The sequence below is a fragment of the Carcharhinus amblyrhynchos genome, unplaced genomic scaffold (genome assembly GCF_965287045.1).
Source record: "Carcharhinus amblyrhynchos unplaced genomic scaffold, sCarAmb.v2.hapA chromosome_1152, whole genome shotgun sequence".
In the NCBI taxonomy this organism is placed as follows: domain Eukaryota; kingdom Metazoa; phylum Chordata; class Chondrichthyes; order Carcharhiniformes; family Carcharhinidae; genus Carcharhinus; species Carcharhinus amblyrhynchos.
The window spans coordinates 8,939-34,773 of NW_027650892.1; the positions used below are offsets into that span (position 1 = coordinate 8,939).

At 45.5% G+C, this 25,835-nt stretch overlaps 1 protein-coding gene across 1 annotated transcript; it reads left to right on the top strand.

Annotated features, from left to right (window-relative positions):
* Positions 1-324: 324 nt before the first annotated feature.
* Positions 325-22,841, top strand: LOC145340563 (receptor activity-modifying protein 1-like). The gene is made up of 4 exons (XM_080185033.1): positions 325-407; positions 5,979-6,149; positions 15,001-15,109; positions 17,765-22,841. Exons 1-4 carry the CDS (start codon positions 344-346, stop codon positions 18,027-18,029), a joined length of 609 nt encoding a protein of 202 aa, XP_080041159.1. The 5' UTR covers positions 325-343; the 3' UTR covers positions 18,030-22,841.
* The last annotated feature ends 2,994 nt before the right edge of the window (positions 22,842-25,835 follow it).

Sequence of the window (25,835 nt, forward strand, 5' to 3'; positions counted from 1 at the left end):
CGCCATTCCTTCGTCAGCTGAGTGGAGAGTTCCACTCCGAAAGTGGTGTTTACTGTCAAATAAACCTGTTGGACTTTAACTTGGTGTTGTGAGACTTCTTACTGTGTTAACCAAAGCCCAACGCCAGCATCTCCACATCATGATATATTTCCAAGTCAGGGTGGTGAGTAGCTTGGAGAGGAACTTGCAAATGGTGGTGTTTCCACGTAGTAAGAATATATTATCAATGAGTAATCATTTCTTTCTTGCCGGATAGCGACACGCCTCCTGTTTCCTGTTTTCAAAACTGAGACAGAGTTTGTTTTAAACTGATTGTTCAGTCAGTGACAAGAGAATCACAGCCATGGTGTTCTGTATTCAAATCATTGCCTGCCGTAGATTTATTCTGGCTCTTCTGTTGGCATCAAGTAAGTACATAAATAACCAATCTGCCTTTCGGAGACTGGGCACATTGAACCTTTCTTTCTGTGTGTGAATAGTACATCATCTCATTCATTCTGCTTCTCTCATTGTGGATGAACAAAGGGTCTCAATGATCCAGATCCCACTTCTACTTAACTTTGATCACTTACCCCAGGAGCCTGGTCACTAGTTATTTACTTCTGATCTGGAGTCTTTGGTTTCCCTTCTTGGAGACAGAGGTTCAAGTGTAGCTCGCACTGCCGTTACTTCTTGTACATGTTGCATGGAAGGGTGGTGGAAGCTGATTTGATCATAACTTTCCACAGAAATTGGAGAAATAATTGCAGCAGAAATCAATGCAGAATTAATGTGAAAGGATTAGACAGTGTGGAATTTTGTAAAGTGCATCCAGGAAAGCTCTGTGCCAGTACTTGAGCCGTGCTAAACCTAATCCTCAGGCAAGTAGTCAGTGTCAGTGGGTGAGTGTTTTGGGGATAGTGATTGTAACCCTGTGAGTTTGAAAGTCATTCTGGAAATAGATAAGGGAAGTGCCTGAACTGGGAGGAGGCTGATTTCAATATCATTAAGCAGGATCTGGCAAATGTAACTGTTCCCAGTCTACATGCTGGGAAATCTCCTTTTGGAAAGTGGGAGTCTTTTAAAAGTGAAATAGAGAGAGTTCAGAGCCAATGTGTTCCGCTCAGAATAAAAGGAAAGGGCGGCATGTCCGGAGAACCCTGGATGTCAAAGGATATCGATGGTTTGATGAAAAGCAAGCATGTAGTAAATATAGTGTGCTAAAAACAGGGGAGGCCCCTTCAGAGAGCGTCAGGCCCAGAGAGCTTCGAAAAGAAATCAGGAGGGCAAACAGAGGCCACAAAATAACATTGACAGATAAGATTAAGGAAAACCCCAAGAGCAAGAGGATGGTCAGGAAAAGTATGGGACCCATTAGAGACCAGAAAGGAATCTGTGCATGGAGCCAGAGGAAGTGGGCAAGGTCCGAAATGAATAGTTTTCATCTGTGTTCACTATGGAGAGAGACATTGCAGCTGGAGATTTCAGTCGGGACGGTAAAGTTCTGGAGGACGTTAAGATTAATAAAGAGAAGGTATTAGATGTCTTAGTGGGCATAAAGATGCACAAATCTCCAGGGCCTGATGAGATGTATCCCAGGCTGCTATGGGAGGGTAAGGAGGAGATTGCAGGGGTCCTGATGGAGATATTTAAATCTCCACTGGCCCCAGGTGAAGTTCCAGATGACAGGATGATAGTTAATGTGGTTCTTTTGTTCAAGAAGGGCAGCAGGGATAAGCCGGATAATTAAAAAGTCTCACAACACCAGGTGCGCTGCTCCTGCATCAGAACTCACTGAAAGCTCGTGATTCCAAATAAACCTGTTGGACTTTAACCTGGTGTTGTGAGAATTCTTACTGTGCCCTCCCCAGTCCAACGTCAGCATTTCCACATCAAAGGTCAGGGCAGTAAGTTTAATGTCAGTGGAAGGAAATCTTTGGAAAAAATTCTGAGGGACAGGATTAATCAATACCCAGAAAGGCAGGGATTGCTGAGGCATAGCACAGATTTGTTGGTGGGACATCCTAACTAATTTAATGGAGTTTTTTGAAAAAATAACTAAATGTATTGATGAGTGAAGCACAGTTAATGTGGTTCACATGGACTTCAGTAAGGCCTTTGACAAGATCCCACAAGGAAGGCTAGTCCAAAAGGTTAGAGGTCACAGGATCTAAGGCAAGTTGGCAAATTGGATCCAAAATGGCTTATTATTAGGAGGCAAAGTGTGAAGGTGGAGGGCTGTTGTTGTGATTGGAAACCTGTGACCACCGATGTACCACAGGAATTAGAGCTGGAACCCTTGTTGTTTGGGTGTGAATGTAGATGGTATAATTAGTAAACTTGCAGATGAAGTGAAAGTTGGTGGTGTTGTTGATAATGAGGAGGACAGTCTGAGGCTACAGACTGATATTGATCAGCTGGTAAATTGGGCACAGCAATGGTAGATAGGATTTAATCCTGATAAGTGTGAGGTGATGCATTTTAGAAGATCGGTAAGGGTAGGATTTACACAATGAACAGTAGGTTCCTAGGAGTATTGAGGAACAAAGGGACCTTGGTGTATAAGTCCATAGATCCCCGAAGGAAGCAGCACAGGGAGATGTTTTTCACCCAGAGAGTGGTGGGAATATGGAACGTGCTGCCTGAGAGGTGGTGGAGGCAGGAACTCTTGCAACATTAAGAAGCCTCTAGACAAACACTTAAATGGCCAAGGCATAATAAGCTATGGACCAAGTGCTGGTAAATAGAATTAGTATAGATTGGTATTTGATGGTCAATGTACATGCAATGGGCCAAAGGACCTGTTTCTATGCTGTACGACAGTTAGTGAGACTAGGTCTATTGTTCAAACATTGTCTGAGGTCCGAGACCCCGCTGCCCCACGCTGACCGACTGTCTGAGACCCCGCTGTCCCACGCTGACCGACTGTCCGAGACCCCGCTGTCCCACGCTGACCGACTGTCCGAGACCCCGCTGCCCCACGCTGACCGACTGTCTGAGACCCCGCTGTCCCACGCTGACCGACTGTCCGAGACCCCGCTGCCCCACGCTGACCGACTGTCCGAGACCCCGCTGCCCCACGCTGACCGACTGTCCGAGACCCCGCTGTCCCACGCTGACCGACTGTCCGAGACCCCGCTGCCCCACGCTGACCGACTGTCCGAGACCCCGCTGTCCCACGCTAACCGACTGTCCGAGACCCCGCTGTCCCACGCTGACCGACTGTCCGAGACCCCGCTGTCCCACGCTGACCGACTGTCCGAGACCCCACTGCCCCACGCTGACCGACTGTCCGAGACCCCGCTGTCCCACGCTGACCGACTGTCCGAGACCCCGCTGTCCCACGCTGACCGACTGTCCGAGACCCCGCTGTCCCACGCTGACCGACTGTCCGAGACCCCGCTGCCCCACGCTGACCGACTGTCCGAGACCCCGCTGCCCCACGCTGACCAACTGTCTGAGACCCCGCTGTCCCACGCTGACCGACTGTCCGAGACCCCGCTGCCCCACGCTGACCGACTGTCCGAGACCCCGCTGCCCCACGCTGACCGACTGTCCGAGACCCCGCTGCCCCACGCTGACCGACTGTCCGAGACCCCGCTGCCCCACGCTGACTGACTGTCCGAGACCCCGCTGTCCCACGCTGACCGACTGTCCGAGACCCCGCTGCCCCACGCTGACCGACTGTCTGAGACCCCGCTGTCCCACGCTGACCGACTGTCCGAGACCCCGCTGCCCCACGCTGACCGACTGTCCGAGACCCCGCTGCCCCACGCTGACCGACTGTCCGAGACCCCGCTGTCCCACGCTGACCGACTGTCCGAGACCCCGCTGCCCCACGCTGACCGACTGTCCGAGACCCCGCTGTCCCACGCTGACCGACTGTCCGAGACCCCGCTGCCCCACGCTGACCAACTGTCCGAGACCCCGCTGACTGACTGTCCGAGACCCCGCTGTCCCACGCTGACCGACTGTCCGAGACCCCGCTGCCCCACGCTGACCGACTGTCTGAGACCCCGCTGTCCCACGCTGACCGACTGTCCGAGACCCCGCTGCCCCACGCTGACCGACTGTCCGAGACCCCGCTGCCCCACGCTGACCGACTGTCCGAGACCCCGCTGTCCCACGCTGACCGACTGTCCGAGACCCCGCTGCCCCACGCTGACCGACTGTCCGAGACCCCGCTGACTGACTGTCCGAGACCCCGCTGTCCCACGCTGACCAACTGTCCGAGACCCCGCTGACTGACTGTCCGAGACCCCGCTGTCCCACGCTGACTGACTGTCCGAGACCCCGCTGTCCCACGCTGACCGACTGTCCGAGACCCCGCTGCCCCACGCTGACCAACTGTCCGAGACCCCGCTGTCCCACGCTGACCGACTGTCCGAGACCCCGCTGCCCCACGCTGACCGACTGTCCGAGACCCCGCTGCCCCACGCTGACCGACTGTCCGAGACCCCGCTGCCCCACGCTGACCGACTGTCCGAGACCCCGCTGCCCCACGCTGACCGACTGTCCGAGACCCCGCTGCCCCACGCTGACCGACTGTCCAAGACCCCGCTGACTGACTGTCCGAGACCCCGCTGCCCCACGCTGACCGACTGTCCGAGACCCCGCTGACCGACTGTCCGAGACCCCGCTGCCCCACGCTGACCGACTGTCCGAGACCCCGCTGCCCCACAGTGGAAATAGATGATTGTGAGATGACCAGTTTGCTTTCGCGATGTGGATCAGTTGGTGAAACATTTTAAGGGGTCCTGGAGCTTTCACTTGGAGATGGTTTTAATTTGTTACACACACTGGGTGGGTTTCCTCCCCCTTGAGACACTGGGCAGGTGCTAACAGGCAAGAAGGAAATGGATCATCTGCTAAGTTCCTTTCCAGCACTAATGGTGAGTGAGAATGGACAGGAGCCTTACCCTATCATCCTGTAAATGTCCCCAGCTTCAGCATCCATACCCCAAGATCTCCCCTCGCCTCCATCGTCCCCCACCTCCCCAGTCGTCTGCTGTCTCCCGCTAACCCCCACAATTATGATCCCTTCCATCCTGACCAGAACCTGTTATCCTCCCCAATCTTGCAGCCAATAGGAAACCTCCGCATTACACAGCAAAATCACAGGAAAAATATCAACTTTGTCCCAGAGTAAAAATTTCAGAGTAAAAACCTATATTTTCAGCTATAACTATTATTGCCAACTGTAACTATTATCCCAACTCTAACCATTATTACCAACTATAACTATTCCTCATTCCAAACACATTTCCCAGTTAATAACAAAGGACAGAGGATCAACTTGCTGAGTAAGGCTCACATGACCCTGGGAACCAATTGAGGAAAAAGTCTGACAACACCAGGTTTTAGTTCTGGCCAGAACTCTCCATTCACCTGACGAAGAGGGAGTCCCCTCGAAAGCTAGTGAATTTACTATCAAACAAATCGGTTAGACTAAAACCTGGTGTTGTCAGACTTTCTACTGTGTTTACCCCAGTCCAACGCCGGCACATCCACATCATAACCAATTGAGGAGCAGGGTGGGGGATCAGCCAAGTTCAGGTTTGTGTTCCAAAGCTGCCTTGGGAGTTGGTGCAGCCACAAAGCTGGAAGCCTCCATACAGACTTGCCCTCAGCTGGTGACCAAGAATTCTTTCATAATGGGACTACAATCTTTTGTTCACTCATCTTCAATGACTAAGCCAATGGATGGAATTCTCCCAAAAAATTGAGTGCGGCAGGGTGGGAGAACTGCTTCCTATCTGTCATTCCCTCTGTTCCATCATGACTCTCAATCTCTCTTTTCTGTTGTTCCTTTTTCTGGTCAGTATATCTCCTATCCTTGTTGTTTCTTCCACATCGTTGTCTGCCCAGTTTTGTCCTATAATGAAAATGAAGCAATCTATTTCTATTTATTGTCATGAATTGTAACACTATTTTTGATGTTTGCTGTTTAATCATCAATACCTAATTTCGGAAAGTGACATCTCTTCTCCTCTTCTCAGCTCTTGCTGATCACATAGGCAGCAATCTCACTCTTTCCCAATTGAATACAACCATGGAACCTGGCTTCACCAGAGCCCTTGGATCCCATCCCAATCCAGTAGCAAAGCCCGGACCCACAATGGGATATACAGAGCAAAAAAATGTTACACTCTATGACAACAATATGGATGGTGAGTGTAGTATTTCCTTTCAGAATAAAACCCACATTAAATGTGATCTACATAAATTGGGAACTATTATAGTCTAACAACATGTGGTGAGTTACAAAATCTATTGCCCGTGGGAGTGGGGGGCATGAACAAGATTTGCTAGGCTGAATAAATTAGGCTTGTACTCGTTAGAGTTTAGAAGAATGAGGGGAGATCTCATTGAGACGTATAAGATGATGAATGGGATGGATAGGATAGAGGTGGAGAGACTCTTCCCGCTCAGAAAGGATAGTAGGACTAGGGGGCACAGCCTCAAGATAAAGGGGGGGCAGTTTAGAACGGAGTTGAGGAAGAACTTCTTCACTCAAAGGGTGGTGAATCTCTGGAATTCTCTGCCCATTGAAGTGGTGGAGGCTACCTCGCTAAATATTTTTAAGACGCGGGTTGATGGGTTTTTGATAAGAGAGGGGATTAAGGGTTATGGGGAGAAGGCGGGAATGTGGAACTGAGCCAGGACAGATCAGTCATGATCTTATTGAATGGCGGGGCAGGCTCGAAGGGCTAGTTGGCCTACTCCTGCTCCTATTTCTTATGTTCTTATGTTATTTCAACCTAAGACGCCATTGGGGTCCTGTTATCTCCTTTGGATAGAAAGGGGTTTTCACTTTAGTCTTAACATCAGTCACAGAGAAATTGCTAGAAACATAATTAAGATGTTATAACAGGAGATTTAAAAATCTTAATGTAATTAGGAAGAGTCAACATGATTTTGTGAATGTAATTCATTTACTGGAGTTCTTTAATTGAAAAAACATACAAGGTAAAGAGGAACCTTTAGATGTGGGGAATTTGGATTTCCAAAAGGCATTTGATAAGGTGCCTCATTAAACATTACTCAGCAGTAGCACACAGTGTAAGGGGGAACAGATTAGCATGGATTGGGATCTGGTTAGCTAACAGAAAGCAGAGAGGAGGGAAAAATGGGTATTTTTCAAGTTAACAAGCTGTAATGACAAGAGCGTCACAAGGATCCGTGCTGGGGCCTTAACTATTTACTTGGTCAAGACACGGAGTGCATACTGGCTAAATTTGCTGATAGAAAAGTAAATTGCCAAGAACAAAGAGTGCCAGCAAAGGGACATAAATAGGTTAGTGAGTGGGCCAAAATCTGGCAAATGGAGCAAAATGGGGAACAGACGGAGTTGTCAACTTTGGCAGGAAGAATTAGAAGGGTGCCAGGCAAAAGGCAGGGAATTATAGGCCGGTTAGTTTAACGTCTGTGGTAGGTAAAATGTTAGAATCCGTCATCAAGGAGGAAATAGCGAGGCATCTTGAAGGGAATTGCTTGATAGAGCAGACGCAGCACGGTTTCGTTAAAGGGAACTTGTGTCTGACAAATTTACTGGAGTTCTATGAGGATGTGTCTAGGGCGGTGGATAGAGGAGAGCCGGTGGATGTGGTCTTTCTTGATTTTCAGAAGGCGTTTGACAAGGTACCTCACAAGAGGTTATTGCAGAAGGTCAGGGGACATGGAGTTGGGGGTAGGGTGTTAGCGTGGATAGAGGATTGGTTGTCAAATAGGAGGCAGAGAGTGGGGGTCAATGGGTGCTATTCGGATTGGCGGATGGTGACTAGTGGGGTGCCCCAGGGGTCGGTGCTGGGGCCTCAGCTATTTACCATTTATATAGATGATCTGGAGGAGAGAACCGAGTGTAGGGTGTCGAAATTTGCTGATGACACCAAGATTGGGGGAACGGCAAATTGTGCAGAGGGTGTGGAGAGTCTACAGAAGGATCTAGATAGGCTGGGCGAATGGGCCAGGAAATGGCAAATGGAATTTAGTGTTGGCAAGTGTGAGGTGGTCCACTTTGGTAGGAATAATGGTAGGAAGGATTATTACTTACGTGGAGAAAAACTGCAGCAGGCGATGGTGCAGAGGGACCTCGGGGTCCTTGTGCATGAGTCGCAAAAACCCAGCTTGCAGGTGCAGCAGGTGGTCAGGAAGGCGAATGGGATGCTGGCCTTCATAGCGAGGGGGATTGAATATAAAAGTAGGGAGGTCTTGCTGCAGCTGTATAGGGCATTGGTGAGGCCGCAGCTGGAGTACTGTGTGCAGTTTTGGGCGCCGCACCTGCGCAAGGATATTTTGGCCTTGGAGGGAGTGCAGAGGAGGTTTACTAGGCTGATACCGGAATTGAGGGGGTTGAACTATGAGGAGAGGCTGAATAAATTAGGCTTGTACTCGTTAGAGTTTAGAAGAATGAGGGGAGATCTCATTGAGACGTATAAGATGATGAATGGGATGGATAGGATAGAGGTGGAAAGACTCTTCCCGCTCAGAAAGGATAGTAGGACTAGGGGGCACAGCCTCAAGATAAAGGGGGGCGGTTTAGAACGGAGTTGAGGAGGAACTTCTTCACTCAAAGGGTGGTGAATCTCTGGAATTCTCTGCCCGTTGAAGTGGTGGAGGCTGCCTCACTAAATATTTTTAAGACGCGGGTTGATGGGTTTTTGGTAAGAGAGGGGATTAAGGGTTATGGGGAGAGGGCGGGAATGTGGAACTGAGCCACGACAGATCAGCCATGATCTTATTGAATGGCGGGGCAGGCTCGAAGGGCTAGATGGCCTACTCCTGCTCCTATTTCTTATGTTCTTATGTTCTTAATTGAAAAGAAGCAGTGTACTTAAATTGAGAGAGATTGTACAGCTCTGAGGTACAGAGGGATCTGGGTGTCCTGGTGTATGAATTAGAAAAAATTAGTCTGCAGCTGCAGCAAGCAATTAGGAAGGCAATGGAATGTTGGTGTTTATTGAAAAGGGAAAGGAAGATTAAAGAGGGTGGGTTTTACAAGAGCTACACAAGGCTCTCGGGACCCCAACTGGGATACTGTGAATAGTTTGGTCTCTTTATTAAAAAGAGAATAGAATTCTGTTTCAAGCAGTTCAGAGAGCATTCAGTCAATAAATTCCCAAAATGAAGGAAGGTGGGCCGATAGCCACTGCAGTTTAAAAACTGAAGGGTGATCTTCTTGAAACATGGGAGATCCTGAGAGGATCTCTCTCTCTCAGTTATATTTCTCTCTCTCTTTCTCGGTTATATTTCTCTCTCTCCCGGTTATATTTCTCTCTCTCTCTCGGTTATATTTCTCTCTCTCGGTTATATTTCTCTCTCTCTCCCGGTTATATTTCTCTCTCTCTCTCGGTTATATTTCTCTCTCTCTCTCGGTTATATTTCTCTCTCTCTCTCGGTTATATTTCTCTCTCTCTCTCTCTCGGTTATATTTCTCTCTCTCTCTCGGTTATATTTCTCTCTCTCTCTCGGTTATATTTCTCTCTCTCTCTCTCTCGGTTATATTTCTCTCTCTCTCTCGGTTATATTTCTCTTTCTCTCTCTCTCTCGGTTATATTTCTCTCTCTCTCTCGGTTATATTTCTCTCTCTCTCTCTCAGTTATATTTCTCTCTCTCGGTTATATTTCTCTCTCTCTCTCGGTTATATTTCTCTCTCTCTCTCTCTCGGTTATATTTCTCTCTCTCTCTCTCTCGGTTATATTTCTCTCTCTCTCTCTCTCGGTTATATTTCTCTTTCTCTCTCTCTCGGTTATATTTCTCTCTCTCTCGGTTATATTTCTCTCTTTCTCTCGGTTATATTTCTCTGTCCGTCTCTCGGTTATATTTGTCTTTCTCTCTCTCGGTTATATTTCTCTCTCGGTTATATTTCTCTTTCTCCCTCTCTCGGTTATATTTCTCTCTCTCGGTTATATTTCTCTCTCTCGGTTATATTTCTCTTTCTCTGTCGGTTATATTTCTCTCTCTCTCTCGGTTATATTTCTCTCTCTCCCGGTTATATTTCTCTCTCTCTCCCGGTTATATTTCTCTCTCTCTCTCGGTTATATTTCTCTCTCTCTCTCGGTTATATTTCTCTCTCTCTCTCGGTTATATTTCTCTCTCTCTGTCTCTTGGTTATATTTCTCTCTCTCTCTCTCTCGGTCATATTTGTCTCTCTCGGTTATATTTGTCTCGGTTATATTTCTCTCTCTCGGTTATATTTCTCTCTCTCGGTTATATTTCTCTCGGTTATATTTCTCTCTCTCGGTTATACTTCTCTCTCTCAGTTATATTTCTCTCTCCTGGTTATGTTTCTCTCTCTCGGTTATATTTCTCTCTCTCTCTCGGTTATATTTCTCTCTCTCGGTTATATTTCTCTCTCTCGGTTATATTTCTCTCTCTCGGTTATATTTCTCTCGGTTATGTTTCTCTCTCTCGGTTATATTTCTCTCTGTCGGTTATATTTCTCTCTTTCTCTCTCTCGGTTATATTTCTCTCTCTCTCGGTTATATTTCTCTTTCTCTTTCTCGGTTATATTTCTCTCTCTCGGTTATATTTCTCTCTCTCTCGGTTATATTTCTCTCTCTCTCGGTTATATTTCTCTTTCTCTCTCTCTCGGTTATATTTCTCTCTCTCGGTTATATTTCTCTCTCTCTCTCGGTTATATTTTTCTTTCTCTCTCGGTTATATTTCTCTTTCTCTCTCTCTCGGTTATATTTCTCTCTCTCGGTTATATTTCTCTCTCTCTCTCGGTTATATTTTTCTTTCTCTCTCGGTTATATTTCTCTCTCTCTCTCTCTCGGTTATATTTCTCTCTCTCGGTTATATTTCTCTCTCTCTCGGTTATATTTCTCTTTCTCTCTCTCTCGGTTATATTTCTCTCTCTCGGTTATATTTCTCTCTCTCTCTCGGTTATATTTTTCTTTCTCTCTCGGTTATATTTCTCTTTCTCTCTCTCTCGGTTATATTTCTCTCTCTCGGTTATATTTCTTTCTCCTGGTTATGTTTCTCTCTCTCTCTCGGTTATATTTCTCTTTCTCTCTCTCTCGGTTATATTTCTCTCTCTCGGTTATATTTCTCTCTCTCGGTTATATTTCTTTCTCCTGGTTATGTTTCTCTCTCTCTCTCGGTTATATTTCTCTTTCTCTCTCTTTCGGTTATATTTCTCTCTCTCGGTTATATTTCTCTCTCTCTCTCGGTTATATTTCTCTTTGTCTCTCTCTCTCTCGGTTATACTTCTCTTTCTCTCTGTCTGTTATAGAACATAGAACATAGAACATTACAGCGCAGAACAGGCCCTTCGGCCCAAGATGTTGCGCCGACCAGTTAAAAAGCAATGACCCTCTAACCTAAACCAAACCTTTACCGTCCATAAACCTATCCACGGATCTCTTAAACGCCCCCAAACTAGGCGCATTTACAACTGCAGCAGGCAGGGCATTCCAATCCCTCACCACCCTCTGGGTAAAGAACCTACCCCTGACACCCGTCCTATAACTACCACCCCTTAATTTAAAGCTATGCCCCCTCGTGCTAGCTTTCTCCATCCGAGGAAAAAGGCTATCACTGTCCACCCTATCTAAACCTCTAATCATCTTATATGTTTCAATAAGGTCCCCTCTTAGCCGCCTTCTTTCTAACGAAAACAACCTCAAATCCCTCAGTCTCTCCTCATAGGACCTCCCCTCCATACCAGGCAACATCCTGGTAAACCTCCTCTGCACCCTCTCCAAAGCCTCCACATCCTTCCTATAATGTGGGGACCAGAACTGCACACAATACTCCAAGTGCGGCCGCACCAGAGTTGTGTACAGTTGCAACAAGACGCTGCGGCTCCTAAATTCAATCCCTCTACCAATAAACGCCAAGACACCGTATGCCTTCCTAACAACCCTATCTACTTGATTCCCAACTTTCAGGGATCTATGTACACATACACCTAGATCCCTCTGTTCATCCACACTATTCAGAGTCCTACCGTTAGCCCTATACTCTACACATCTGTTATTCCTGCCAAAGTGAATTACCTCACACTTCTCCACATTAAACTCCATCCGCCACCTCTCGGCCCAGCTCTGCAACTTCTCCAAGTCTCCCTGTAGACTAAGACACCCTTCCTCACTATCTACCACACCTCCGACTTTGGTGTCATCAGCAAATTTACTAATCCACCCAACTATACCCTCATCCAGATCATTTATAAAAATTACAAACAGCAGTGGCCCCAAAACAGATCCCTGAGGCACACCACTCGTAACTGAACTCCATGTCGAATACTTACCATCAACCACCACCCTCTGTCTCCTATCCGCCAGCCAATTCCTAATCCAATTTCCTAGATCACCCTCAATCCCATACATCTGCAATTTCTGCAGAAGCCTTCCATGGTGAACCTTATCAAACGCCTTACTAAAATCCATATATACCATGTCAACTGCCTTACCCCCATCCACCTCTTTGGTCACTTTCTCAAAAAACTCAATAAGGTTAGTAAGGCACAACCTACCCTCCACAAAACCATGCTGACTATCTCTAATCAATTCATTACTCTCCAAATAACTATAAATCCTATCCCTAATAATTTTTTCCAAAACCTTGCCCACAACAGAAGTAAGACTCACCGGTCTATAATTCCCGGGAAAGTCTCTGTTCCCCTTCTTAAACAATGGGACAACATTCGCTAACCTCCAATCTTCTGGCACTATACCGGTGACCAACGACGACCTGAAGATCAGAGCCAGAGGGTCTGCAATCGCCTCTCTTGCCTCCCAGAGAATCCTAGGGTAAATCTCATCCGGCCCAGGGGACTTATCTATTTTCAAACCCTCAAGAATATCTAGCACATCCTCCTTATCAACTGCAATACTGTCCAGTTTACAACCCTGTAACCCAGTGTTCTCCACAGCTACATTTATGTCCCCCTGCGTGAACACCGAAGAGAAATATTGGATCAATGCCTCTCCAATCTCTTCCGGTTCCACACATAAATTCCCACTGCTGTCTCTAACTGGCCCTAATTTTGCCCTAACCAACCTTTTGTTCTTAACATATCTATAGAACACCTTAGGATTCTCCTTAATCCTATCAGCCAAAGTCTTCTCATGTCCTCTTTTAGCCCTTCTTAACTCTCTCTTTAACTCCCTCCTAGCCAATCTAAAGCTTTCTAGTGCACTACCTGAGCCCTCAAGTCTCATCCAGACATAAGCCTCCTTTTTCTTTTTAACCAGTGAATCAACTTTCCTAGCACACCACGGTTCCCTAGCTCGACCAATTCCTCCTTGCCTGACAGGGACATACATGTCAAGGACTCGCAGTAGCTGGTCCTTGAAAAAACTCCACATTTTGGACGTTCCGAGACCCTGTAGTCTCCTAGTCCAACCTATGCTTCCTAATTCTCTCCTAATAGCCTCATAATTACCCTTCCCCCAGCTAAAACTACTGACCCGAGGTTCATGCCTATCCCTTTCCAACTACTGACCCGAGGTTCATGCCTATCCCTTTCCAACTACTGACCCGAGGTTCATGCCTATCCCTTTCCAACTACTGACCCGAGGTTCATGCCTATCCCTTTCCAAGGGATATATTTCTCTTTCTCTCTCTCTCGGTTATATTTCTCTCTCTCTCTCTCGGTTATATTTCTCTCTGTCTCTCTCTCTCAGTTATATTTCTCTTTCTCTCTCTCTCGGTTATATTTCTCTTTCTCTCTCGGTTATATTTCTCTTTCTCTCTCTCTCGGTTATATTTCTCTCTTTCTCTCTCTTGGTTATATTTCTTTCTCTCGGTTATATTTCTCTCTCTCTCTCTGGGTTATGTTTCTCTTTCTCTCTCGGTTATATTTCTCTCTTTCGGTTATATCTCTGTCTCTCTCTGTCGCTCGGTTATATATATCTCTCTCTCTCGGTTACATTTCTCTCTCTCTCTCGGTTATATTTCTCTCTCTCTCTCTGTCTCGGTTATATTTCTCTCTCTCTCGGTTATATTTCTCTCTCTCTCTCTGTCTCGGTTATATTTCTCTCTCCGTCTCTCGGTTATATTTCTCTCTCTCTCTCTCGGTTATATTTCTCTCTCTTGATTATATTCCTCTCTCTCTGTCTCTCGGTTATATTTCTCTCTCTCTCTCTCTCTCGGTTATATTTCTCTCTCTCTCTCTGTTATTTCTCTCTCTCTCTTTCTCTCTGTGTTATCGCTCTCTCTCTCTCTGTTATCTCCCTCTCTCTGTTATTTCTGTCTCTCTCTGTTATTTCTCTCTCTCTGTCTCTCGGTCATATTTCTCTCTCTCTCAGTTATATTTCTCTCTGTCGCTCGGTTATATTTCTCTCTCTCTCGGTTATACTTCTCTCTTTCTCTTGGTTATATTTCTCTCTCTCGGTTATATTTCTGTCTCTCTCTGTCGCTCGGTTATATATATCTCTCTCTCGGTTACATTTCTCTCTCTCTCTCGGTTATATTTCTCTCTCTCTCTCTGTCTCGGTTATATTTCTCTCTCTCTCGGTTATATTTCTCTCTCTCTCTCGCTTATATTTCTCTCTCTGTCTCCCGGTTATATTTCTCTCTCTCTCTCTCGGTTATATAAAATAATGAGGGTCATATATCAGCTCAATAGTGAATATTTTGTCCCAAAGGTAGGGGTGTCTAAAACTAGAGGGCATAGGTTTAAGGTGATAGGGGAGAGATACAAAATTATTCAGAGGGACAGGTTTTTTCACACAGAGGGTGGTGAGTGTCTGGAACAAGCTGCCAGAGGTAGTAGTAGAGGTGGGCACAATTTTATCTTTTGAAAAGCATTTGGGTAGTTACTTGGGTGCAATGAGTATAGAGGGATATGGGCCAAATGGGGGCAATTGGATTAGCTTAGGCGTTTAAAAAACCGGGTGGCATGGACAGGTTGGGCCGAAGGGCCTGTTTCCCAGCTGTAAACCTCTATGACTCTCTCTCTCTGTTCTATTCCTCTCTCAGTAGATAAGATTTTAAACTGGACATTGTCCACTTATCTGCAATAGTCACTTTGTGAATGGTTGTGATTTCTATCATTTGTTCAATCAACAGAAAATGCTTTTTTGTTTACCATTGTTGATGCTTTTTGTGGCAAAAAATTTGAAGAACAGATTCAGAGTATCGGGCAACAAGACCGGTGTAACTGGACTGTAATTGCCAGGTGGGTGATTTGGAAAATAAAGCTTGATTTACATCAAATTTCTCTTTACCCCCCTCACTATATACTAAGGCTAAGGATCACTCACTGGGTAACTGTACAGAGTCACTGTTTATTCAGGGTAAGGATCACTCACTGGGTAACTGTACAGAGTCACTGTTTATTCAGGGTAAGGATCACTCACTGTGTAACTGTACAGAGTCACTGTTTATTCAGGGTAAGGATCACTCACTGTGTAACTGTACAGAGTCACTGTTTATTCAGGGTAAGGATCACTCACTGTGTAACTGTACAGAGTCACTGTTTATTCAGCAGGGTAAGGATCACTCACTGTGTAACTGTACAGAGTCACTGTTTATTCAGGGTAAGGGTCACTCACTGTGTAACTGTACAGAGTCACTGTTTATTCAGGGTAAGGGTCACTCACTGTGTAACTGTACAGAGTCACTGTTTATTCAGGGTAAGGATCACTCACTGTGTAACTGTACAGAGTCACTGTTTATTCAGGGTAAGGATCACTCACTGTGTAACTGTACAGAGTCACTGTTTATTCAGGGTAAGGATCACTCACTGTGTAACTGTACAGAGTCACTGTTTATTCAGGGTAAGGGTCACTCACTGTGTAACTGTACAGAGTCACTGTTTATTCAGCAGGGTAAGGATCACTCACTGTGTAACTGTACAGAGTCACTGTTTATTCAGGGTAAGGGTCACTCACTGTGTAACTGTACAGAGTCACTGTTTATTCAGCAGGGTAAGGATCACTCACTGTGTAACTGTACAGAGTCACTGTTTATTCAGCAGGGTAAGGATCACTCACTGTGTAACTGTACAGAGTCACTGTTTATTCAGCAGGGTAAGGGTCACTCACTGTGTAACTGTACAGAGTCACTGTTTATTCAGGGTAAGGGTCACTCACCGTGTAACTGTACAGAGTCACTGTTTATTCAGGGTAAGGGTCACTCACTGTGTAACTGTACAGAGTCACTGTTTATTCAGCAAGGTAAGGATCACTCACTGTGTAACTGTACAGAGTCACTGTTTATTCAGGGTAAGGATCACTCACTGTGTAACTGTACAGAGTCACTGTTTATTCAGGGTAAGGATCACTCACTGTGTAACTGTACAGAGTCACTGTTTATTCAGCAGGGTAAGGATCGCTCACTGTGTAACTGTACAGAGTCACTGTTTATTCAGCAGGGTAAGGATCACTCACTGTGTAACTGTACAGAGTCACTGTTTATTCAGGGTAAGGATCGCTCACTGTGTAACTGTACAGAGTCACTGTTTATTCAGGGTAAGGGTCACTCACTGTGTAACTGTACAGAGTCACTGTTTATTCAGGGTAAGGATCGCTCACTGTGTAACTGTACAGAGTCACTGTTTATTCAGCAGGGTAAGGATCGCTCACTGTGTAACTGTACAGAGTCACTGTTTATTCAGGGTAAGGATCGCTCACTGTGTAACTGTACAGAGTCACTGTTTATTCAGCAGGGTAAGGATCGCTCACTGTGTAACTGTACAGAGTCACTGTTTATTCAGGGTAAGGGTCACTCACTGTGTAACTGTACAGAGTCACTGTTTATTCAGCAGGGTAAGGGTCACTCACTGTGTAACTGTACAGAGTCACTGTTTATTCAGGGTAAGGATCGCTCACTGTGTAACTGTACAGAGTCACTGTTTATTCAGCAGGGTAAGGATCGCTCACTGTGTAACTGTACAGAGTCACTGTTTATTCAGGGTAAGGGTCACTCACTGTGTAACTGTACAGAGTCACTGTTTATTCAGCAGGGTAAGGATCACTCACTGTGTAACTGTACAGAGTCACTGTTTATTCAGCAGGGTAAGGATTGCTCACTGTGTAACTGTACAGAGTCACTGTTTATTCAGGGTAAGAGTCACTCACTGTGTAACTGTACAGAGTCACTGTTTATTCAGCAGGGTAAGGATCACTCACTGTGTAACTGTACAGAGTCACTGTTTATTCAGCAGGGTAAGGATCACTCACTGTGTAACTGTACAGAGTCACTGTTTATTCAGCAGGGTAAGGGTCACTCACTGTGTAACTGTACAGAGTCACTGTTTATTCAGCAGGGTAAGGGTCACTCACTGTGTAACTGTACAGAGTCACTGTTTATTCAGCAGGGTAAGGATCACTCACTGTGTAACTGTACAGAGTGACTGTTTATTCAGCAGGGTAAGGATCACTCACTGTGTAACTGTACAGAGTCACTGTTTATTCAGGGTAAGGATCACTCACTGTGTAACTGTACAGAGTCACTGTTTATTCAGCAGGGTAAGGATCACTCACTGTGTAACTGTACAGAGTGACTGTTTATTCAGCAGGGTAAGGATCACTCACTGTGTAACTGTACAGAGTCACTGTTTATTCAGCAGGGTAAGGGTCACTCACTGTGTAACTGTACAGAGTCACTGTTTATTCAGCAGGGTAAGGATCACTCACTGTGTAACTGTACAGAGTCACTGTTTATTCAGCAGGGTAAGGATCGCTCACTGTGTAACTGTACAGAGTCACTGTTTATTCAGGGTAAGAGTCACTCACTGTGTAACTGTACAGAGTCACTGTTTATTCAGGGTTGGGAGTTATTCTGTGTGTAATGCGTTTGCATTAATGCTGTAACTCTTTCCTGTTTTTAGTCTTTACAGCAATGTTACTGAATGCTCGGAAAGAATGATGGAGCGTGCTCATTCCTATTGGCCGAATGAAGTTGGTGAAATTTTCTTTATTCAGATGCACAGCCGCTACTTCAAGGACTGCAACATGTTTGAGAATCGAACTCTGAATCACCCACCTGATAACATTGTGCTGGCGTTGGTCACTGCTCCAATCTGCATTATTCCTATCATGGTGGCTTTGGTGGTGTGGTGCAGCAAAAACACTGAAGCCAATGCCAAGAAGTAAATGTGGCCCTTTTGTCTGAGCCTTTTTTTATTACTCTTTATATCCCACTAATGTTTCCATTTCAATATTAAATCTGTTTATATTTCCCAATATTCCTCCTTCACAGTCTGCCGGAATGCTGACTGTTTCCTCTTGATCCTATCCTACTTCCCCTCCTTCCTCGCAAACTGTCTGAAACCACGCACGTGTTTAATAACATCTGCATTTCCAATGTCTCTCCCTCATTTATTGTGTGAATAGAAAATGCTGGTAAATTTCAGCAGGTCTGACATGGAGAGAGAGAGTAGGGCAAACGTTTTAGTTCTCCACAGAAATTGTTCAGACTTGCTGATATTATCCAGCATTTTCTGTTTTTGTTTCTGATTCCAGCATTGCCGTATTTTGTCTTTATATTTTATGGTCTGTATCATCTGAGTGGCTTTGTTCTGATCTGCTTCCCCTCTTATCTGTCCATTCATTTCCAGAGAATTTCCTGGAATGATTTCTCTTTCACCCTCACACTTTAACCTCTATATCCACCTCTTGTATCACCAAAAAAAAACCCTTAGCTGCTGACATGGAGACACATGCCCCATCTCACCATGCCACCACCCCCTCTCGCCCTCTTTATCTAATAACCGTTCTTGGATGTGTTGCAATTTCCTCCAATTAAACATTGGAAATACTGAAATCATTGACTATATCTCTGTCACAAACTCTATAAGATCATCACTGACTCCATTCCGCACTCAGGTGACTGTCTGCGATTCAATGACACCTTTTTGCATCCATATTCCATCCAACTCCAACACCACCTTCAGATTGCATATTCATTTCACTACCCACCTGCACCTTCCTCAGCGCATCACCATTGGCTAAACCTGGCTAGCTCCAGACTCCAAAACTTCAATATATTCCTGGCTGCTTTTACATCTTTCACCTTAGACTTGAGCTTCTCTAACACCAGGTGACATTCATAGAGCTACCCAGAGTTTGCTGCTTTATACTCTGATGGTCCTCTGTCTCCCAAATTCTCAACTTTTTGTTTAAATCTCTCATTGGCCTCACTGCCCCTAATCTCTGTTATCTCTTCCTGCTCTCAAAGAACAAAGGAAAGTCCAGCACAGGAACAGGTTCTTCAACCCCTCCAACTCTGTGCTGATTATGATGCCCTAACTGAAAAAAACATCTCCTGCCCTTACTCAGTCCGTATCCCTCTATTCCCTCCGTATTCTTGTACCCATCCAGTGGTATCTAATATTCCTGCTAATGTTCCTGCTTCCACCACCTCCTCTGACAGTGAATTCTAGGCACCCACCACTCTGCGTGGAAAGACTTCCCCTGCACATCTCCCTCTCACCTTGAATCTGTCCCCCCTCATAATTGACACTTTCACCCTGGGGAAGAAGCCTCTGACTATCACCCTATCTGAGCCTCTCATCATTTTGTAGACCTCTATCAGGTTTCTCCTCAGCCTCTGTCTTTCCAATGAAAATAATCCTTGTTTATTCAACCCCTCCTCATAGCCAACACTCTTGAGACCAGGTAAACACCCTGTGAACCTTCTTTGCACTCTCTCCAAAGCTTCCACATCCTTCTGGCAGTGTGGGTGACCAGAACTGCACGCAATACTCCAGGTGCAGCCTAACCAAGGTTTTATAAAGCTGCAGCATGATTTTCCAACTCTTGTACTCAATGCCCTGGCTGATGAAGGCAAGCATGCCACATGCCGCCTCAATCACCTTGCCCACGCTTGTTGCCAGTTTTAGGGAACTGTGGACCTGCACACCCAGATCCCTCTGTATGTTAATGTTCCTAAGGGTTCTGCCATTTACAGTATAATTTACACCTAAATTTGATTCTCCAAAATGCATCACCTCACATTTATCCAGATTAAACTCCTGCCATTTCTGTGCCCGAGTCTCTAATCTCTCTATATCCTGTTGTATCCTCTGACAATCCCCAGCACTATCAGCAACTCCACCGATCTTCGTGTCATCCACAAACTTACTGATCAGACCAACCAAATTTTCCTCCAGATCACTTATATATACTACAAACAGCAGAGGTCCCAGCACTGATCCCTGTGGAATCCAGATCTCCATTCTGAAAAACACCCTTCCATCGCTACCCTCTGTCTTATATAACTGAGTAAAAAGTCTCACAACATCAAGTTAAAAACCAACAGGTTTATTTGGTAGCAAAATCCACTAGCTTTTGGAGCAGTTGCTGCTCCTTTATCAGGTGAGTGGGAGATCTGTTCACAAACAAGGCATACAAAGACACAAACTCAGTTTACAAAATAATGGTTGGAATACGAGTCTTCATATAACCCAGTGAGTCTTCATTATAAGCCAGCCAGTTCTGTATACATGAAGCCAGCCTACCCTGAATCTAGCTAGATGGATTTTAGTTTTTGCACCAGCCTGTCACATGGGATCTTGTTAAAATCCTTACTAAAGTCCGTATAAATTTCCTCCCCATCAATTATCCTTGTCACTTCTTGAAAAGATTTCCATCAATATTACCTTCCCTGTACAAAACCATGTTGCCTGTCACTAACTAGTCCATTTTCTTCCGAATGTGCATACGTCCTGGGGTCTGGGGTGGAACAGTGGTTAACACTGCTGCCTCACAGTGCCAGGGACCCGGGTTCGATTCTCGACTTGGGTCACTGTGCAGAGTCTGCACATTCTCCCTGTATCTCCGTGGGTTTCTTCCAGGTGCTCCGGTTTTCTCCACAGGTCAAAGATGTGCGTGTTAGGTGAATTGGCCATGCTAAATTATCCCTTAGTGTCAGGGGGACTAGCTAGGGTAAATGCATTGGGTTATGGGGATAGGGCCTGGGTGGGATTGTGGTTGGTGCAGACTCGATGGGCTGAATGGCCTCCCTCTGCATTCTATGATTCTATCCTGTCCCTCAGTAGCTTCTCCAAAAACTTCTGGGTGCTGCGGTTAGGTGCATTGACCCGAACAGGTGCCAGAGTGTGGTGACTAGGGGAATTTCACAGTAGCTTCAATGCAATGTTAATTACTTGTGACAAATAAATAAACTTTGATGTCAGGCTCACTGGCCTATAATTTCCTGGATTATCCCTGCTTCCTTTTTTAAACAAGGGAACAACATTGGCTATTTTCCAGTCCTCTGGAACCTCGCCTGTCAAAGAGGATGTGAAGATATCTGTTAAGGCGTCAGCTATTTCTCCCCTTGCTTCCCGAAATAACCCGTAATACATCCCATCTGGCCCTGATTTGTCTAAATGCAATTTAGGATATCCAACACTTTTTCCTTTGATACATTGATATTCTCCAGAATGCTCACACACCCATCCCTGACCTCAACGCCTGCCACATCCTTCTCCTTGGTGAATACTGATACAAAGGACTCATTATGGATCTCAACCTCTTCCGGTGGTTTCATGCATAACTTCCCTCCATTGTGTATGAACGGGACCTACTCTTTCTCTTGCTACCCTCTTGCTTTTAATATATGCATAAAAAGTTTTGAGATTCTTCTTGACCCTGTTTGCTAAAGACATTTCATGACCCCTTTTAACCCTCCTAATTCCATGTTTCAATTCCTTCCTACTTTCACTACACTCTTCAGTGCCTCAACCTATCACATGCTTCCCTTTTGACCAATCGTACAATTTCCATTGCCATTCACTGTTCCTGAATCCTGCAATTTTTATCCTTCATTCTTGCGGGGACCTGTCTGTCCTGCACTTCAGTCAACCAGCCTTTAAAACTCTCCCATGTGCCAGACGTGGATTTGCCCTCAAGTAGCTGCTCCAAATCCATATTCCCCAGTTCCTGTCTAATTTGGGTGTAATTGGCCTTTGCCCAATCAGGCACCCTCACCTGATATCCACTCTTGTCCTTATCCATGACTACCTGGAATCTTTTGGAATTATGGTGGCTAAGCCCAGAATGTACCCCCACTGAAACATCCATCACCTGGCCCGGCTCATTCCCCATGACTCAGTCTAGTATGGCCCCCTCCCTGGTTGGCTTGTCAACGTACTGTAACAAAAAACCCTTCTGGCCATATCTAACAGATCGCTCTCGATCCGAGTCCCTGCGCCTGTGAAGGAGTCCCAGTCAATACAGGAGAAGTTAAAATCACCCACCACAACTATCCTGCTCTTTTTCACACCTTTTCAGGATCTGACTACACAGCTGCTCCTCTGTCTCCTGTGGGTTGTTGGGAGGTTTATAATACATTCCCAACATTTCATCCTTATTCCTGAGTTTCACCCATGATGCCTCACTGCAAAATCTCTCCAATGTCTCCTCCCTCAACACAGCTGTGATCTTCACCCTAAGCAGCAATACAACTCCCTCACCCCTTTTGTTTCGTCAACTGTCCTGGAATGTTAAGCTGCCAGTCCTATCCCTCCTTTAACCATGTCCCTATAATTGCAATAACATCATAATTCCATGCAGTAATCCAGGCTCTCAGTTCATCTGTCTTGCCTGTTACCTTCAACCTCCCTACTGTCCCATTCCAAACTCTTTGCTCTGACTCCCCCATCCTTTCGTCCCGATCCTACATCCAGCTGGAAAACTCTGAAAGTTCATTTGCTTCTCGATCCTGTTCTCAGTTACCATCAGCTTGTCAGTTGTCTGAATTTCCTGTTCTTTAGATCTTTGTTCTTGTTTCCTGGACTGACTCGAATGTGTTAGTTTTTCCCCTGTTAAAGTCTATAAATTCCCTGTGAGTGCTGGGAATAAGAGGGATTTTATTATTGTTGGGATCTCATAATGAAGACTTGCTTCAATCAGCAATGGATGTGACTCTTTGAACACAATAAACGGAAACTTTCCCTCAAACTCTGACCCTTGTTTTTTTTTTCCATCTACAACAACTCGATGCAGTAACAAGTCGCTGAGGGCGTTTTTGGCAGCAATTTCACAAACCAGTCAGGGTTTCAAACTCAAGTTTTGAGGCTGGCAATATATTCAATATCAGATTGTTCTGTCAGGTACATTCACATACTGTCTAGAGAACCAGAAAATGTCTACAGTGTTGAAAGAAGCCATTCGTCTATATACCATATGTATATATATCTGTATATAAGGATTAAGAATATATGGTATACCTGTATGTATTAATCTGCTTCTTTCCACTTTAAGTGCAATGATCGGAGGTTTGTTCCAAAGAAATTGTGGACACTCACATGGTTTTCATGTTAGCGCCTATTTCTAATCTTTTCTTCCCTCTTGGAGGAGACGGAGCTTGCAATACGATCTTCTCTCAGTCAAACAATCTCTCTACACTGTCCCCATCAAACATTCCCAGGACAGGTACAGCACGGGGTTAGATACAGAGTAAAGCTCCCTCTACACTGTCCCCATCAAACACTCCCAGGACAGGTACAGCACGGGGTTAGATACAGAGTAAAGCTCCCTCTACACTGTCCCCCCATCAAACACTCCCAGGACAGGTACAGCACGGGGTTAGATACAGAGTAAAGCTCCCTCTACACTGTCCCCCCATCAAACGCTCCCAGGGCAGGGGTGGCACAGTAGCACAGTGGTTAGCACTGTTGCTTCACAGCCCCAGGGACCTGGGTTCGATTCCCAGCTTGGGTCACTGTCTGTGTGGAGTTTGCACATTCTCCTCGTGTCTGCGTGGGTTTCCTCCGGGTGCTCCGGTTTCCTCCCAGAGTCCAAAAATGTGCAGGTTAGGTTGATTGGCCATGCTAAAAATTGCCCCTTAGTGTCCTGAGATGCTTAGGTTAGAGGGATTAGCAGGTAAAATGTGTAGAGATATGGGGGTAGAGCCTGGGTGGGATTGTGGTCAGTGCAGACTCGATGGGCCGAAGGGTCTTGCTACACTGCAGGGTTTCTATGATTCTATGATCAGGTACAGCATGGGGTTAGATACAGATTGAAGTTGCCTTGGCTGTGGGTAGCGTGGTCTCCTTCCTAACCCAGGGGATACAATCTTGTCAAACAAGCAGCTCCCATCACCTTTCAGCAGTTGCTGTTTGAATGAAACATTTGGAATCGAGATTGTGGCTGGATTTGTGCTTTTCTAATTTTGAAGATCTGGTGCAATTTGTTAGCGGCAACAGCACGAGAAACTTTAACCCAGACCCAAATCTGCTCTGTTGCCCCCACTTGTGTACTGACTTCTAACTCCTGACATTCCAATGTAACAGGCAGAAAGGAAGAGTGCAACTTGCTGCATTAATCTTGGACTGTTTGCCCATCTCCCTTCCTTCCTCCTGCGAATGATTTGAATCAGGGACTGGGAAATCAATTTCATCTCTTTGGTCTCTAATCTGGTAATGATTGGATAGTGAGGCACGGTGGATTTTTGACTTCCTAGTGATGGTTTTTTGAGTGTTTCCTACTGCCCTTTGTTCTGAATTGTAATTTATCCAGTTCTGATGAAGGATCCACCCTCAGACTTTCTGAGCAGCAGAATGTTGGTTTTGTTTGTCTCGATGGTGAGATATCAGCTCACTCTCCTAATTGTAGAGCAAAGGCAATGGGCTTTTGAAAATTCAGATTGTTTCAGCAAATAGACATTGTTCGTCAGGTTCCTTGTTTATTGGATTTTCTATTTTAGTGTTTATACTTCTTTTGATTGAAAAATAGGTGATTTATGAAGTATCTAATCTGGCTTGTGCTGAGTCTTTCTCCCTGGAAAGACAGAGGTTGAAGGGCAATCTGATAGCAGTTTATAAAATTATGAAGGGCATTGATAGGGTGAACAGTTGGAAGCTTTTTCTTAGGTCGGAAATGACAAACACAAGGGGTCACAAGTTTAAGGTAAAGGGAGCAAGGTTCAATACAGATAACGGGGCACGTATTTTACACAGAAGGTGGTGGGGGCCTGGAATGCACTACCGAGCAAGATGGTTGAGGCAAACATGCTAGGATCATTTAAGACTTAGTTAGACAGCCACATGAACAGACTGAGAATAGAGGGATACAAACAGATGGTTGTTAGGAACACATGATCAGTGCAGGCTTGGAGGGCCAAAGGACCTGTTCCTGTGCTATATTGATCTTTGTTCTTTGTTTCTTTTTGTGAATCTGAGGGATAGTGAGTGATTCTGATGGATAGTGAAGCGTAGTGAATGATTCTGAGGGATAGTGAGGGGTACTGAGTGATTCTGGATAGTGAGGGGTAGTGAGTGACTCTGCGGGATAGTGAGTGAGAGATAGAACTCTTTTTTAAAAGTTTAAGTTTGTTTATCAGTGTCACAAGTAGGCTTACATTAATACTGCAATGAAGTTAGTGTGAAAATCCCTTAGTTGTCACACTCAGACAGCTGTTTGGGTTTATTGAGTGAGAATTCAGCACGGCCAATCCATCTAACCAGCACGTCTTTCAGACTGTGGGAGGAAACTGGAGCACCCGGAGGAAACCCACGCAGACACGGGGAGAATGTGCAGACTCCGCACAGACAGTGACCCAAGCCGGGAATTGAACCCGGTCCCTGGCACTGTGGTGACCACTGTGCCAACATGCCTCCCTCAAAGATAGTGAATGACTGAGTGATAGTGAGTGACTCTGAGGGATAGTAGGGGTAGTGAGTGACTCTGAGGAGTAGTGAGTGACTCAAAAGGATAGTGAGGTGTAGTGAGTGACTAAGAGGTAGTGAGTGACTTTGAGAGATAGTGAGTGAATCTAGGGAGTAGTGAATGACTCTGAGGGATATTGAGGGGTAGTGAGTGACTCAGGAGAAATGAATGACTTTGAGGAATAGTGAGTGAATCTGAAGGACGGTGACTCTGAGAGAGGTAGTGAGTGACTGAGGGGTGGTGAGTGACTCTGAGGGGTAGTGAGGGGGGTGGGTGACTCTGAGG